Source organism: Euprymna scolopes, chromosome 28 (assembly GCF_053919585.1).
Source record: "Euprymna scolopes isolate OS-2025 chromosome 28, ASM5391958v1, whole genome shotgun sequence".
NCBI classification, from domain to species: Eukaryota; Metazoa; Mollusca; class Cephalopoda; order Sepiida; family Sepiolidae; genus Euprymna; species Euprymna scolopes.
The window spans coordinates 2344652-2360832 of NC_136509.1; the positions used below are offsets into that span (position 1 = coordinate 2344652).

General features: G+C 35.5%; 1 protein-coding gene across 1 annotated transcript in view; it reads right to left on the reverse strand.

Moving 5' to 3' along the window:
• Nucleotides 1-16181, reverse strand: part of LOC145249431 (uncharacterized) — a 911941-nt gene that overhangs the window by 296750 nt on the left and 599010 nt on the right. The window contains exons 78-80 of the mRNA XM_080110989.1: nucleotides 11512-11930; nucleotides 4864-5210; nucleotides 202-403 (exon numbers count right to left, since the gene is read on the reverse strand). Of these exons, the coding sequence (XP_079967115.1) occupies nucleotides 202-403; nucleotides 4864-5210; nucleotides 11512-11930 (968 nt within the window). The remainder of the gene's footprint in view (nucleotides 1-201; nucleotides 404-4863; nucleotides 5211-11511; nucleotides 11931-16181) is intronic.

A 16181-nucleotide genomic window follows, 5' to 3' on the forward strand; every position in this document is an offset into this window, starting at 1 on the left:
AAAGCAAAAAAACAAAAAACAAAAAACAAATGACGACTTAATTAATAAATAAAACAATTCATCTTTATCTTTTGCAAGTTGACATTTTAGTAAAAAGTCCATCGTCTTTTCTATTTTCCTTGATTAAGAGATAAAATAATCAAATTGCAGGACAAAAATATTTATTTAATAAAATTTATGAAAGTCAAAATGACGTATTACCTTCAAGTTTTAACCGACCGGATAGTTTCAATCGAAGTAGTCCACCACCGGAACCACCGATGCCATTTCCAGAACTATTTCCGCCTCCACTTCCAAAGTCATTTGGATAACGAGTCACCCCGTAAAAAGAACCACCAGGCTGGTCTTCTGAAACTGATCCACCCACTGCACCATAACCAGCTCCCGATCCGATTGAATTCGCCTGTAAAAAAAAGAAAGAAAAAAATCCAAATTAATCCAAATTTTATTTTAATCTGTACGTTACAAAATGATAAAGTGCCATTAGTAAACTTGAGCTCCCCACATTTAAAAACCTTATGCTTACCTTAGGTATAATTTAATTCGGGTTCTTATAAACATGGCAACATGAGTGCGTGTTGTAAATGAACCGCCCTCTTAAGTAAACACTTCATTAAATATCCATACTAACGTACTGTACTTGCAATAACCCTTATCTCTGAGTGGCTTCCGGGCCTTGATAAGTGGTGACCACCGTCTAATAAAAAAAATTGTTCTGTGCTCAGATAGTTATAAAATGACAACCGTGTCAAAAATCGAAGGTCAAATCTACGTGGCTGACACTAGAAATTGTAAAACAATGACATTTCATTTTTATTATTGGGATCTTTTTGAGATGAGTAATTCCTTTTTTTTTTTTTTTTTTCTTGCAGACTATTATCCTCGCCTTCTAAGTTTTGTTTCACAAAGTTTTGGCCAAAATTTCCCCTGCCCTTATTTTCTTTTTATTTTCTTTTAATGAACTGATAGTTACTATTTTTTCTGGGGAGTTAAGGACAGAATAGAGTCATTGATTGGGAAGACCTAGGTGATCTTAAACCAGTACTGTGCCAAGTCGCCTATAATTGTTGATTGAAAGACCATTGAGAAAGTTGAAAGCTACATCTACTTGGGAAAGAAAATGACAAAAGATGAAGATATCCTCCCTGAGATAAAAAAAAGGATAACATTGGGATGGGCAGCTTTTGAGAAAGTGGAGAATATCATGAGAAGCCAAAAAGCAAACATGTTAATCAAAGGGAAGATCTTCAATAAATATGTACTACCTGCGATGATCTGACAACTCGCCAATATGAAATCTTGGCAGTAGCACAAAGGAAAATGGAGAGGAAAATATTAGGCATCACTCTACAATATAGCAAGACAAACATCTGGATCCGCCAACAAACAAGAATTATTGACATCAATACTGCTACCAAAACATCCAAACCCAGATGGACAACGGAATGGACACCAAGAGGCCAAAGAGAAGACCACGAATGAGATGAAGGGACGACCTGATATAACACATGGGTTCCACATGGCAGCGAATAGCTTGGGACAAAGTTAGATGGTAGAAGTCCAGGAAAGGGTCATTATTGAGCAATACCACCCATATTGATTGATTGATTGTACACACATATATACACATACATGCGCACACATATGCATACATATGCACACATCTGCATACATACATGGATAAAAATAGACTTTTTCATCTGTTTTTGTTTCATTTGTCTTGAATCGAAGTTCTTCTTCCTGGGGAAACACTTGATCTCTATATGAGATACATAAGTATTCGAATATTCCATTAAGGTTCAGCTTTACCTCTCAAACACTGAGTTATTAGAGAACATAATTTTCTTCTCCATAATCTACTATTTAAATATATCTGTTAGTATATCGTTCTTATGGTTATTGCACTCTTACTGGACACCAGGTGTAACCTCACCCCAAATAAGAGTTATAATGACGAGTAAAAAGACTCGTTTCCGATATTGTTCTTCTAGTGATCGTCTAGTGGCTCAACCGAAACGGGTTGATACACCGTTCATCTCAACGCTAAGTCAGCAGGAAATAAACACTTATAAACCTTTTTACCAAAAAGACAAAATTAACACTCACTCCAGTTTGTTTTCAAAACGATTTTAGTGAGATTGTCAAACAGGTCAGTAACAGTTGTCAAAACAACGTTGATAAAATGAGGAGAGAGAAAAATAAAATAAAAACACAACTTTCAGATTCTGAGAATGGAGGTTTTAGCGAAGCCAAGTTTTGCTTTCTGATTCATTTTCTTTCTTTCTCTAAAGTTGGGAACAGTTTCTATCGTTTCGAGGGTTTGTCATGTTTCTTGACAGAGCAAGTTTTGATTTCCATTTTTGGTACACGCTCTTTCTTTTAGGATTTTTTTAGGGGTGGGGGGTTCATATCCAGACGGATCACATGTGCCTAATCAAGCCTGCTTCTGAATCACTCCACTCGCTGTGAACTCAACTGAACTTGGGTGGATTCACATGCTGTACTGCTACCGTCATCCTCTCGGTCTGTTTATCCCTCTATCCCCCCTCTCTCTATACCTCTGTTTTTTCTGTCTTAAAAGCCGCTCTGCACTGTTATTTATACAGATCTCTGATTGCTGGGCAGCGTGTGTTCTTCTATCGATGGACGAACCAACTTTTGCCACGTGTTGTTAATTCCTCTAATTAATCCCGTTTTTGACATAAAATAAAACAAAAATTCAAATAAATTCCTTTTCAGATCAAATAAAATAACTTCTCAAATAAATTCCTTTTCAGATCAAATAAAATAATTTCTCAAATAAATTCCCTTTCAGATCAAATAAAATAATTTCTCAAATAAATTCCCTTTCAGATCAAATAAAATAATTTCTCAAATAAATTCCTTTGCAGATCAAATAAAATAATTTCTCAAATAAATTCCTTTTTCATATTTTCTCTCATGTCGCAAAGAAAACAAACTTCACAAAACAATGATTCATTTGGTTTTGCGTCCTTAATCAATTTGTGAACACACACATATATTAGATTCGATATCCATTAATGCACGTATTGCTAATGCAATCAATGCCATGTGATATTCTAGCAAGTATATTGCTCAAGGGGCTGACTCTTTTGAAACTAGCTGCACATTAAAAATATCAGGGTTTCGCTCAAATGAAAGCATCACACAGGACGATAATCCATCTAGTCTGGTGGAGTACCCAGCTTTGTGCTGTTACTTGAGGTAACATCACTTAGAGAAGGTGCAACATTTATTGTAAAGGCCATGATCGGTTAGTTATGTAGAGATTTTATTTGATTACTTTGCAATTATGAATATTTAGTGAGGGTTTACTTGTAGCGAAAAGTACCCTTGTGCCAGGTTGTCCTGGTAAATCTCTGTATGTGTAACTGTTCTTATATACAATGGAATAATTGTTTACCTTTTGAAGATGAGTCATATTAAATAGAACAAATGGACCCCTGTTGTTATATTCGGGTGGGAGTTGCTCGAAACACCGTATCTTACCTTGACAAAGTTCAAAAGAAACTTCGTAACCTATTAAGTAAAGCCCTTTTTTCTGCAATACAACCTTTTTCCCACAGAACAGACTTGCGATCCTGTATTTTTCCTATCATTATTTTCATGGCAAGTGCTCGTCTGAGCTCCAATCTATGATCTTTCATTGTGAAAGTTTCACAAAAAGACACTCAACTAGTTACAACAAACAACAACAGTTTTCTTCAACTCTCTGTCGATGACTAAAACGAAAGCAGGCTCGAACACGTGCTGCGAAGGAGAAAAAAAAACGTGACGTCTTTGCTGTTCCGACAACCGCCAAACCGGAAGTGACGTAGGTTTAAATTAAGGCTAAACAATCAAAAAGACGGGATGACTTTCTAAAATATCGCAAAAAAAGCGACCACTTCCTGTAGAAAAGTGCCCAGTTGAGGGTGAAGAAATTAATGTTTTTAGCCAATTTTTCGGTATTTGTCTTCTGAAGGATCGTGTGTCAAAATGATACTGATCTTGTGAAAATCCGTTGCCTCTGTCGAAAGTTTTAGGCAAACATGCAAACATACTTACATAGATTTATATATTTGTAGCTCAAATTTTCGACCCAAACCGATTAAAAAGCTTGCCCCATTTCTGAATACCCTTTATGTAAAATTTTAAATGTTTAGACCTAAAATTGTCTGAGTAATTTGGTAGAGACCGCAGAGGTCAACATTCTTTTAAACTCTGACTCCTATTATGACCCCCTTAACATTTATTATTTTGGGCTCAAATCAATTTATTAATTTAGATCCATGTCCAAGGAACCTATATCTAAAATTTCAAGTGTTTAGACCCAAAATTGGCGGAAGAGTTTGGTAGAGTTCTCAAAAGTGAACTTGTTTAACTTTGACCCCTTAACAGTAAAAATTCTTAACAGTAAAATTTCTTAACAGTAAAATTTCTTAACAGTAAAATTTCTTAACAGTAAAATTTCTTAACAGTAAAAATTCTTAACAGTAAAATTTCTTAACAGTCAAATTTCTTAACAGTAAAAATTCTGGCCAAAAACGGATTACAAATATTTCCCCAAATCTCAGTACCCTGCATATCAAATTTCGAGTCTGTAGACTGAGAATTGACAGAGTTATTGTGTAGGAAAATGTACACAGACAGGCACTTCCACTTTTATAGATATATAGATATAGATTTTTTATTCCGTGGAATTTCCGCGGGTCTTGTTAGTTATATATTCATATTCTCATTTAACAAAACTCAAATAAAATATTGTTATTGTGAAAAAATCTAATTGTTGAAACATTTTCGTGAGAACATATCTTGAAGATTTCTATGTAAAACAAAAAAGGAACCCCAAAATGCACTTACCAGCATTACCCCTCTTCCTGGCCCTTCTCCTGGGCCATAACCTCCTTTCGAAAGATCGATTTTCGCCCCTGGATGCACAACAACATCGTTGCCCTCTAGAAGTAATTGCTGTCCAATGAGACGCGCTTTGTAATGCAATTCAAGACGACCAAGGCTCAGCGTTCGTTTGGTCGCCTGAAAATGAACTTCTGCATAATCCTTGATAATCAAGCTGGCGAATTTGTACTGGCCGGGTTTTGTCATATATAGCAGCTTACCGTCTTGATAACCTGCCGTTCTTGTTTGGGAAGTGAAGGTTGCTTTCTCATGGGAAGCAATTACCATGTCCCTCACGTTTGAAATAATTCCTGAAAAATCAAAATCAAATTAAAAGAAAGAAAAATAAGTTATGAGACTGTTTAAATATTATACCCCAACGAAAGCGATTCTTAACCAACAACTCATCATTATTTTCCAGGGAAGAAATTATAAAATATTTACACGGTTACCAGTACGGAATATGGACTCAGTTCTGTCGGAACTGTAGTATTACTTTCACTTGAGAAATGTACGGCTATCATCCAAATTCCACTATCAAGATACGTGGCATAATAATAAAATCCCTTTTTGGGACGCTTGAGCCCTCTATGTTTAAAAAACTAGTGGCATAATTTATATATTATGAACAAAGCGACTTCAAAAATGTCATGAACCAAGTTTATATCCCAACTGAAAAAGTTGTTTATGAAATTGAAGTTGATTAGTGATGTCGGAAGGCCAATTAACAATAATAACAACTATATCTTCTCGTTAATATGTTAGGGTATATATTTCTTCCTATTATTCCCTCTGTCTCTTTCTCCTTTTTTCTCTCTCTACCACTCTCCTTCCCTCTTTCTATCTTTCCTTCTAGGTTCGCCACAGAGAAATGTTTATAATTCAGTGTGATCCAAGACGCTGTACCAAACGGTTGAAAAAGTTAGGACCTGATTGTGATCGGCGATACGCGACTCAGTTCAGTGCCTAAGCACTCAAGTTTAAAAATGCCCCTTCGTCAAATTGAAATAAATAAATTTATATTTGTATAAAACATGTACTGTTTGTTTACTTATCCAATGTACAATTTCAGCAGCAAAGACTCCTGTCCAGATAATTAATTCTATGGAAAGAATTAATGACGCCTAATTACATCAAGGATTCAACATAACAACTCTTCAAAAGATGCCCCATACAATGCGGAAGCACTTTCTCCGGTATACCATTTGGTTACATATAAAATGGATCAGACTTGTCATAGCAAAATGGATGAGAACGTTAGTTCAAACGTTATAACGAAATAATAAAGAGCTTAAAATTAAAATATACAGATCGGTCGATAATCTAATTCTTATGAGATTGATAATGTTTTTTAGTTTTAATTTATATCTCGACCATTTTGCTTTTACCAGCCTTCGAGTACACAAAACAAAATCTTGCAAGAGTTAAACATCATAAAACAACAAATTCCAGATAATCATCAAAATATGTATTTTCATGAAATTACCAGCAAGGATCTAAAATCCGTTAAAAAACAGTATTACACACATAAAACACAAAAATATACGACAACCTTCAAGCTCAAGATTAAACAGTTAGAAAGATCTGACGAGTGTGAAATTGTTTTTAATAAATATTGAACAGGTCTACCCGGCCATAAAAGTAAACAAAAAGTGTTTATTTGTAAATAAAGCAATTGGATAATATGATAAATATTATCCTAATTTTTTTAAGAAGAGCTTCCGCCTTTTTCTCATGATAATAAAGAAAGTAATTATAGATCATATTAAGACGTCCCCCCTGCATCTAACAGCTGTGTTCCAAAATTGATAATGATCGGTCAATTAGATTTGGTGGGAATTTTATTCAAACAAATATAAAACATTTAATATTATAATTTTACCTTGGCTTAACTAAATATCGCATTCAATTGTATTCCGACGGATCGTGCTAAAATAATAACGTTATTACTTGGGAGGGAGGCTTTTTTAACTATTCCATACATATGTTATGGCGACTTATGCAGAAAACTGACAGTGATATTTTTTTAGATAGAATTTTCAGATTAAATCCAGTTCTGATGGCATGATTCGTTTATTAAAATGTTAGGTAAAAGTACAGATTAGTTAGAAAATTCGTTCCCCTTCCCAGGAGTATCTACATATGTTTGTTTGTTTGTATGTGGGCGTGGGTGTGCGCGCGCGCGTGTGTGCACGCGTATCCGTGAAAGATTATGCAGGACGTAGGCCACAGTATGGGGTATTATGTAAAATTTAAAAATAGACCAATGGCTAGCATCTAAAAACATAATTTACTAAAAAGATGAAAATATATTTAAAAAAACCGACACAATAAAAGTGTGTAAGGAAGAACAAAAGAAGAAAACAAAACAGCAATTACTTGATAATTGAAAATAGAAGATTAAGAAGAAGAAGACGAAGAAGAAGAAGAATATTATCGCAGTGTCAGATGCATGCTTAACCGAACACACCCACATAAACACGAACTATAATAAAACTATTAGCGAAGGGAAATATACGCAGTGGATGAGAGAGAGAGAGAGAGGAAGAGGGAGAGGAAGAGTAACCACATTACACGCACTGGAATAATAGGGAACAGTATTCCGACAGTTACAAAGCCACTATTACGACACACACGCCTGTAATGACCTACCCATAAAATGAAATTGATGCTCGGCGAAATAATGTCTCTTAGTAACGCCATATTTTAATTTTAATAACCGTTTGTTTATAAAACGAAGAACTGGATTCCGGAATATGAGAATTTTCAGAGCTCTACCAATCAGCATGGACGTGCTTAGACAAGCGAGGCTTTATTATATATGAAACGGAAAGTGGAAAGATTATGTTAGGTCTATGTATGTATGAGCCAGTTATGGTCGGTGTAATCACAGAATCTGAGGAACGTGTAGAATTTGTCCCGGTGACACAGTGGCGTGACGGCCCCAGGGAGTGATTTAGGGAGGCTGAGAAATCTAAACACTAAGTAATGCCGGGTAATTATGCTGATATTGTGTGTTAAACATTATTGGGTGCCCGGATAGCGGCGGGTAACCTAGCTGAAAGGATGAATTTATTGTGTTTTTGTAAAGCAGACATATATTTTATTGTTTGAGAAAAATGACAAGAGATGCCATTTGGAAAGCTATAACGAAATATAATTTCGTTCTTGGCCTGACGAACCCCAGCTCAAAGATGTCTGGCTTTTTGAGTACGGGAGGATAAAGTGTCAACCTTTCGGCGCGTGTGAATGAATTTGTGTTGTGGTCCCAGATTCACGAGCCTATGAAGGTTTGCAGGTTTGCACACATGCAAAGAACTGGGAATTCCCCAGAATAACGTATTGAATTCTAAAAGCCTACCCTAACCTATCACCTTCCAATATAAGTAAATACCCGGGCCAGAGAGGAGCAGATTGGAACCAAATCTCAAGCCAAGAACACTCACCAAAGAGAACGCCATTCACCCCCTGTCCGTCCATCATCGCCATCTTGGAGAACGAAGAATAAGATTTCAGACTGTTTTCTGGTGTAATCGAACTGAACAATTGTATATATGTAAAACACCAGTAAATTCCGTGAATTAACTTTTAGTAGACTAGAATCCCCTGTGTTTGTTTTCTTTTGGTCCTGCATTAAAAGTTAATTAATTTTCAGCGGACGCCGGTATCGGGAACCGACGACGAGGCTTACGACGCGGAAGAATCTTGTAAAGAGCTTCCGGGGGAAGACGATCACGACCATTGCAGTTTCGACGTGGTCAGAGGACACATCTGCTGACCTGTGACGGGAGATTTTACACCCCTAGAGGTAGTGGTAGGACTAAATATTTAGAAAGAAAAATAGGACCCCCCTCCTCTAAAGATATTGCGATTGTAATGGTGTTGTTCGTAGGATGCAATGTAGTATTTTATTATCAAGACTGAATGTGCATAAAATGGTGTTCGAAGCTACATAAGATAGTGTCTATTAGCCTATATGCATTAAATTTGTATGTGGCATTTGTTGTTGCGAACCTATTATACTTTTCTCCAGAGGGTAATTTCTGCGTCTACTCTATTATTATAGAGATATAATTGAAATTATTTTTCCTTTCAAATTTTCGGATAATAAAACATTACTTTTTAGGAAATTGGAAAGTTTGTTCTTTTGTTTTTTCTTCTTCTTTTTCATTGATTTCCTCTTATATGCCATGGTGGTGATAATCCCTGGCATTATTTGAGATGTTTGGAGTTAAGTCGAAATGATATTTGTATGTCCAATTTCTTAAAAACTCATTTTGGTATAAAATTTCAGATTTTGTGTTAGCTTTATATTATTTAAAAAAATTTTATTTTCTTTTTTTACCCCCTCAAAATGCCGCTCCCCCTTTGCTATGATACTGCTTTCTTTCCTTCACAGAGTACAAATACGCTTTAGTATTTAGAAGAGGGAATATTTTGTTTTTCACAGCCCCTTTCAAACAGTAGATACGTTGCTATCCCTTTTTTACTCTATCGTTATTTACAATGAAGAGGATCAACTGAACGCCAATATTGGGTTCTTATGTTGTCAGACATTCACAGCAAGAACTCATTTAGCCACCAAAAGTTAAAGTAACTTTTCTTTTCTTGCACTGTGACCATAGTATTAGGTGGAATTTCTATAAACAGTTTCTTTTTCGAGAATTTTTCGTTTGTAGAAGTGTGCGCTGCCTCCCTATTAGCTACAACATGGTCATCCTCACATATGATTACCAATAAATACCGCCCCTATGAATAGTACATCTTTTGGATAGCGTCGTATCAAATTATTGATGAATAATGTTTTACTTGAGCTAGACTGAAACGACATGTTATTTGTGGGAATAACAAATACGAGAGGGATTGAAACGACGAGAAGAAACAATGTTCCATTGATGGAGAGTTAGAAAAATGTTCTTTGGTAAAGAAGAAATGGAGTATATATAATAACAACATTCTATATAATAGACAGCGTTTGTGAACATTTAAGAGAAAGAGAAACCGTTTACATGACAGTGACAATCGGACAACTTCACGTACCTGTTTCTTCGAAAGATGACACCACACAAAGTTATATTTCATATAATACTAGCAGTTCAGCTCGGATTTGCTCGGGCACTATGTACTGTTCATAACTTTATATTCAGATGTATATATAGATATTAAACGTTTGACTCATTTCCAGATAACCTATATCTAAAATTGCAAGTGTTTACACCCAAAATTGGCGGAGGAATTTGGTAGAGTCTACAAAGGTCAACTCTTTCAACTTTGGCCTCTTTGGAGCTAAACTTTCGCCCAAAAAACTTATTAAAAAGCTTGCTGCGTGTCTGAATACCTTTATGTAAAATTTCAACCCCAAATTGGCTAAATAGTTTGCTAGAGACCACAAAGGTAAAATCTTTTGAACTGTGACTCCTTGGTAACTAAATTTTCGTTCGAAAATCAATTAAAAAGCTTGCCCTATGTCTCAATACACTTTATGTAAAATTTCAAATGTTTAGACTAAAAATTGGCTGAGTAATTTGGTAGAGACCGTAGAGGTAAAAGTTTTTTTAAACTTTGACCCCAATATTGACCCCTTAACATTTATTGTTTTGGGTTAAAATCAAATTAAAAAGTTTGATCCATTTCTAAGTAACCTATATCTAAAATTTCAAGTATTTAGACCGAAATTGGCGGAGGAGTTTGGTAAAGTTTTAAAGGTCAACTCGTCGAACTTTGACAGCAAAATTTCTGACCGAAAACTGATTAAGAAGATTTTTCCAAATTTCAACACCCCTTATGTCAAATCTCGAATTTGTAGACTGAAAATTGACAGAGTAGTTTGGTGTGGAAATGTGCACACACAGACAATTACACTTTTATAGATAGATAGATTTATTCACCCACTATGTTAACATTTCATAGATCACAACGTTTTGATTTCACATTTTCGATCTTGATTTTACTGGCTTCCACAGTGTCTTCTTCCTGGCTTCTCGTCTGACTTTTTCTACTGACTTTTATGTCTTCTCTCTAACTAATGTCCGTATATATATTAAAAACTATTTCTTTGTGATTACATTATTTGCATGTCCACAAAGAATCTTATCAGGCAACATCTGTATCACGTATCTAGGTATTGTTATTGTTAACATGCATTCCTTTTTCTGAAAAATAATTTTTTTTTAATCTAAAATTCGTTCTTGTTATTGTTTATAGAATCTAGTCAAGTTAAATTCCTAAAACATCATTTTACCATATTTGTCCCTGAATTGCCTTTTCTCTTTAAATCAATCTAATTAAATCTACACGATAATAATTATAATTTTCTTGCTTAGATAAATCGGCAATATCTAAAGTGTGCTTATATGCAACAAATCCATTTATTATTTTGAATTTTTTCATAATATTTATTCATCATTCAAATCTAATTTATTAATCTTTATTCTGAAGTGGTTTTTTGCTTTTGTAAATTGTAATTCATTTGAAAAAATAATTACTGCAACAGATCAAACTAGATTTTAACATGCAGTTCGGTTTCCATAATTATGCAATCCGAACTGTTAGAACTAAATAAAATTTTGCTCTTTCTACTAAAAATTAAAAAAAAAAAGACTAATGACTCACCATCAAATTTATTATCCTTTCCGAGTAGTACTACTCTCTGTGGTAATTGTATTTCACCATTCTGCTTCACGTGGAAGCTGCAAGAGAGTTGAGCTTCGTCCTTGTCAAATTCGGCAGCCAGAACTACATCATCATAAACCGTTAAGGTGCTTGCCTCTCCGCACGAGATGCTCTTCGCCCTCACCGATTGATTGACGGCAATTAAATGCACGTCCACATTCGATCCGATCTTAATTCGATCAAGGGACAAAGTTCTCAAAGACGTCTCGTTTAAGTAGGTAGGCATATGACCGCCCATCACACCACTGTTATCCATTAATAAGACTTTGTAATCGATGTTAGAGCGTTTTGATTGGATGAAAACAGTGCCAGCTCCTCCTGACATTCCCTTGATAGAATTGCCACCTTTTGTCAGGAATCTATATAAGAGAAAAGTAGAAAATAGAATAAAAATGGCAGAATACAAACGGCTCTCTAGTGTATTCACATGCAGGTGTGAATCATATAAGATGCAGATCATTAAATATATGCAACATTACTGTTATACGTTAATTTAGTAATTCATAAAAATAAAACTGAAAATAAATAAATAAAAATCCCTTTTTTACCCCAAAGTATTTATTATCGTTACTTTCAGCACCACTTAAAAACGTCTCTCTCTCTCCCACATGTTAATTTTACACGGTTGCGTTTTTTTTTTTTTTTTTAAATTTTTTTTTTAATTCAATTTTCACCCCAAACAAGGCACAGTGCCACTTTGAAGCAGGGGGCTACTATTAGGGAATTAATTAGCGGGGTCATTATGAGGGGAGAAGAGTAGAAAGATGTTTGTTAACATTACACTTGAACTTCTGCATATCATTGCAGTTGGGAAAGCAGAATCCCGGAAGGGAGTTCCAAAGACCCGCAGTTCTGGGGAAGAAACTATTGGAGTAAAAGGCTTTCTTGTACCTAGGGATCTCTACTGTAAAGGGATGAGACTTAGTAGCTTGTCGGGTTTGTCGGGGGTAGTTACGTCAGGGAGGTACAAGTGCTTGCAGTTCGTCAGAGCATTCACCATTAAAGTATTTGTAGAACAGGCAGTGGGATGCAACATCTCGTCGATGTTAATTTTACACGGTGCGTTTCTCCTCCCTCTACCAGCATGCCCGTCACAGTTGGTCCATTCTTGTCTCCGACTTTACACGTCCATTCTCTTCAACGTCCATTTTGCTTTTGAGCACATAGTGTACTTTTCTCGTCTTTATCTCTTCTTCTTGCGCATATTTCCTAATTTGCATATTCACTTTTTTTGGCTGCTGCTGCTGTTGTTAATCTTTTTTTAAGCCAGCCATCCTTCGCTGCTGCTGATAATTTCATACGTGATCATATGCACCATGTTACATATACATGAAATCCAATAGAAAGGCATTCATTGACTATTTCAAAATTTTCAAAGTTTATATAATTTTTTTACGTTATAAACAAAAAATTTATTTATGACGAAAGGTTTTTTAATCCATTATGATTGGTATAAACTGAGTAAGTTTCAACTAAATGATTAACCTATATATACATTTAAATCCCCGATACAGTGTTCCATGGTAAACAACTGATGATCCCTTAAAAAATAAATTATTACTGCTACTATAGTGAATTCGAGAGAGCTAGTTGATGTAGTGATTGCAGGTGATTGAACTGACTAAATAACTTCTAACGAATGATAAATTTTTTTTGTATAGTTTTAAAGGTTAAAAACTTCCAAGACTATATATATATATATATATATATATATATATATATATATATATATATATATAATAAATTCCACAGCCAAACAACGTCGCAGCCCACAAGAGCCATGACAGTCAAAGAATCGGAAGTCCAAGACTCGAGTTTCGCCCTCATTTGGGCTCATCAGTTAGACACATCCGAACTCAGGATTCGAAACCCGTTGTTTGGCTGTGGAATTTATTATATACACTCTCTCACATTCTGAATATATATATATATATATAATATCAGGGAGACCCGACCTTGGTTGGGATTGAATAATGACCAACGAATGTTTCACACTCCCATATTTTTATTGCAATCGAAATCAATGAAATTGCCCCCTTTTCAATTAAATCGATTGATTGCCTGCTCTAGTTAGGGACCCATCGCGGTGCACCAGGAGGAAGCTTCATATGCCTCTTAGAGAGACATAGTTCACAATACATTGTAGTCTATATTGCACTGTAGAGAACCTACTGTTGATTCTATGAAATTACTTTTATATATAATAGCTTGAATTAAAGTTTAAAATTCAAACGTCAAGTGTCATGCTTCAATTATGCTCTAAACAAAAAATTCATTTCAAACGCGTCCCTGTCATATCAAAGAACGTACTGTAGATTTTATATACCTGGCCTTACTGCTTGTCTGGTGATAATGACTATATTTTCAGTTTAAAATAGAAAAGCTAAGTATCATGCTTCAATTTTGCTTTAAATAGAAACATTAATTTAAAACGCGTCCCAGTCATATATTTTTTTTTACACAGTGATCACCACTTATCAAGGCCCGGAAGCCACTCAGGGATAAGGGTTATTGCAAGTACATTACGTTAGTGTGGAGATTTGATGAAGTGTTTACTTAAGGGGGCGGTTTATTAGGAATTTGTTAACGTTGGACTTGAAGATATCCAAGTTGTAGTCCGGTTGGAAGCAGGCAGACTGAACAGAGTTCCACAGGCGTGCAGTTCTAAGAAAGAAGCTTTGTTCATGGAATCCACGTTTTGATTTAGGCACAGATATAGAGTGGGGGAAATTTTTCACAGTGGATTCAGCTAGTCGGGTGTTTTTCGTGAAAGATTGGTGAGGGGGGACCAGAGATTGGAGTTCAGACGAGCACCTGCCATGGAAACACCGATAAAACAAGGATAGGCTCGCAACGTCTCTTCTGTGGGAGAGAGGTTGCAGGGTAGAGAAAAGGGCATCGCCCACTAAGCCACAAAGTTAATTTTGTACTCCGTCAAGGCAGGATAGGCTGTTTTTAGCAGCTCCTGCCCAGATATGGCAACAGTATTCCATCCTTGGACGTACTTGGCTTTTATATAGATAGAAAATTGCATCAGTAGTGAGATATCTTCTGGAGCGGTAGAAGGATTCCACCATCTTTCCAGCGACCTTGGCAACAGACTTGATGTACGTGTTCCATTTCAGATCAGGAGTAAAGGTCAAACCCAGAAGCTTGTCAAAACACAGGGCCTCACCCAGACGAGAGCCATCCATCACAATTGATGCAAGATGGGGATCAGAGCGTTGATGATGTAAGGATAGCAGTTTGGTTTTGGATGCATTAAAGGTAACCAACCACGTCTTCCCCCACTGAACCACGCGCTCAAGATCAGAGGAGAGAGAATCAGAGAGAACTTTGTCATTTACGGCCTTTGATGTGTTGCTGTAGATGGTCGTGTCATCAGCATAGATGTCAACGAATGATTTAAGTATGTGTTTAGGGAGGTAATTGATGTAGATCAGGAAGAGAGTTTGGCACAGGATTATCAAAGAACCTACTGTTGATTTTATATGTTGGGCTTTCGACTTATGTCATAATAAAACTTCTGAAATACAAATGTGATGTAAGGCTGATTGGGGTGTTAAATTCCTCCTTTCAATCAGATTATTTTGATTATCGATTATCCATACTTATGGAATACATTCCGGTATAAAACCTATCTAAGAACACTGCCGGGTACATGAAATAACTTTTTCTGAAATTTCATTAAAATTGGTCCAGCCGTCTCGGATCTATAGGAAACGAAATCACACACACAGGCATAATTTCTTTTATATATATATTAGTGATGGGACGATTCTAATGTTTTCCCTATTCCGATACAATTACCGATTCCATAGTAAATTTCCAATTCCGATACAATTACCGATTCCAAATTCTTATAAATCTCTAAATATTTAGCTCTAGAGTTGATATTTTTCCCCGATTACCGTCAAACCAAATGTAAAATGTGCAAATATTTTCTTAAACGTAAAGACATACTTGTGTGGGGGGTGATCTGTAGATTTTAATTTTATTTTAGTTAAAATCAATAAAAATTTATTATTTCATAATTACTACGAGCAGTGGAATCTTGTTGCTTTAAACAAAATCAAATAAAAACTGTTTAAAGGAATCGTTTTTGACATTGGAAAATAGCCACTAATTTTATCGATTCCAGTACGATTCCACACCCCCAAAAGTTCCATTTTTTCTGATTCCTGATTCTGATTCAAATCAATCGTCCCCACACTAATATATATATATATGTATGCATGTAATATATATATATATATATGTATATATATATGTATATATATATATATATATATATATATATATATATATATATATATATATATATGTATATGCCACCAGGATCTCATCACAGATGCCCCATGAGGAAATATATTCTCTCTTCCTGCAGAGCAGTGTGCAAATGAGATCACAGAATGGTTCAAAACGACAATTAAAGCAGATGTTTCCACACGTAATTTCTATAGAACCCCCTTTCCCCAATGGTTTACTTCTTCTTTCACAGCTGCCATTGCTCAATGTCAGCATGCATACCGGAACTTCATCCACCATAAGCCCATTACAAACAAATAAAAATTTATTTACTGGAATTGCAAGAAAGAAATAGCAACAGC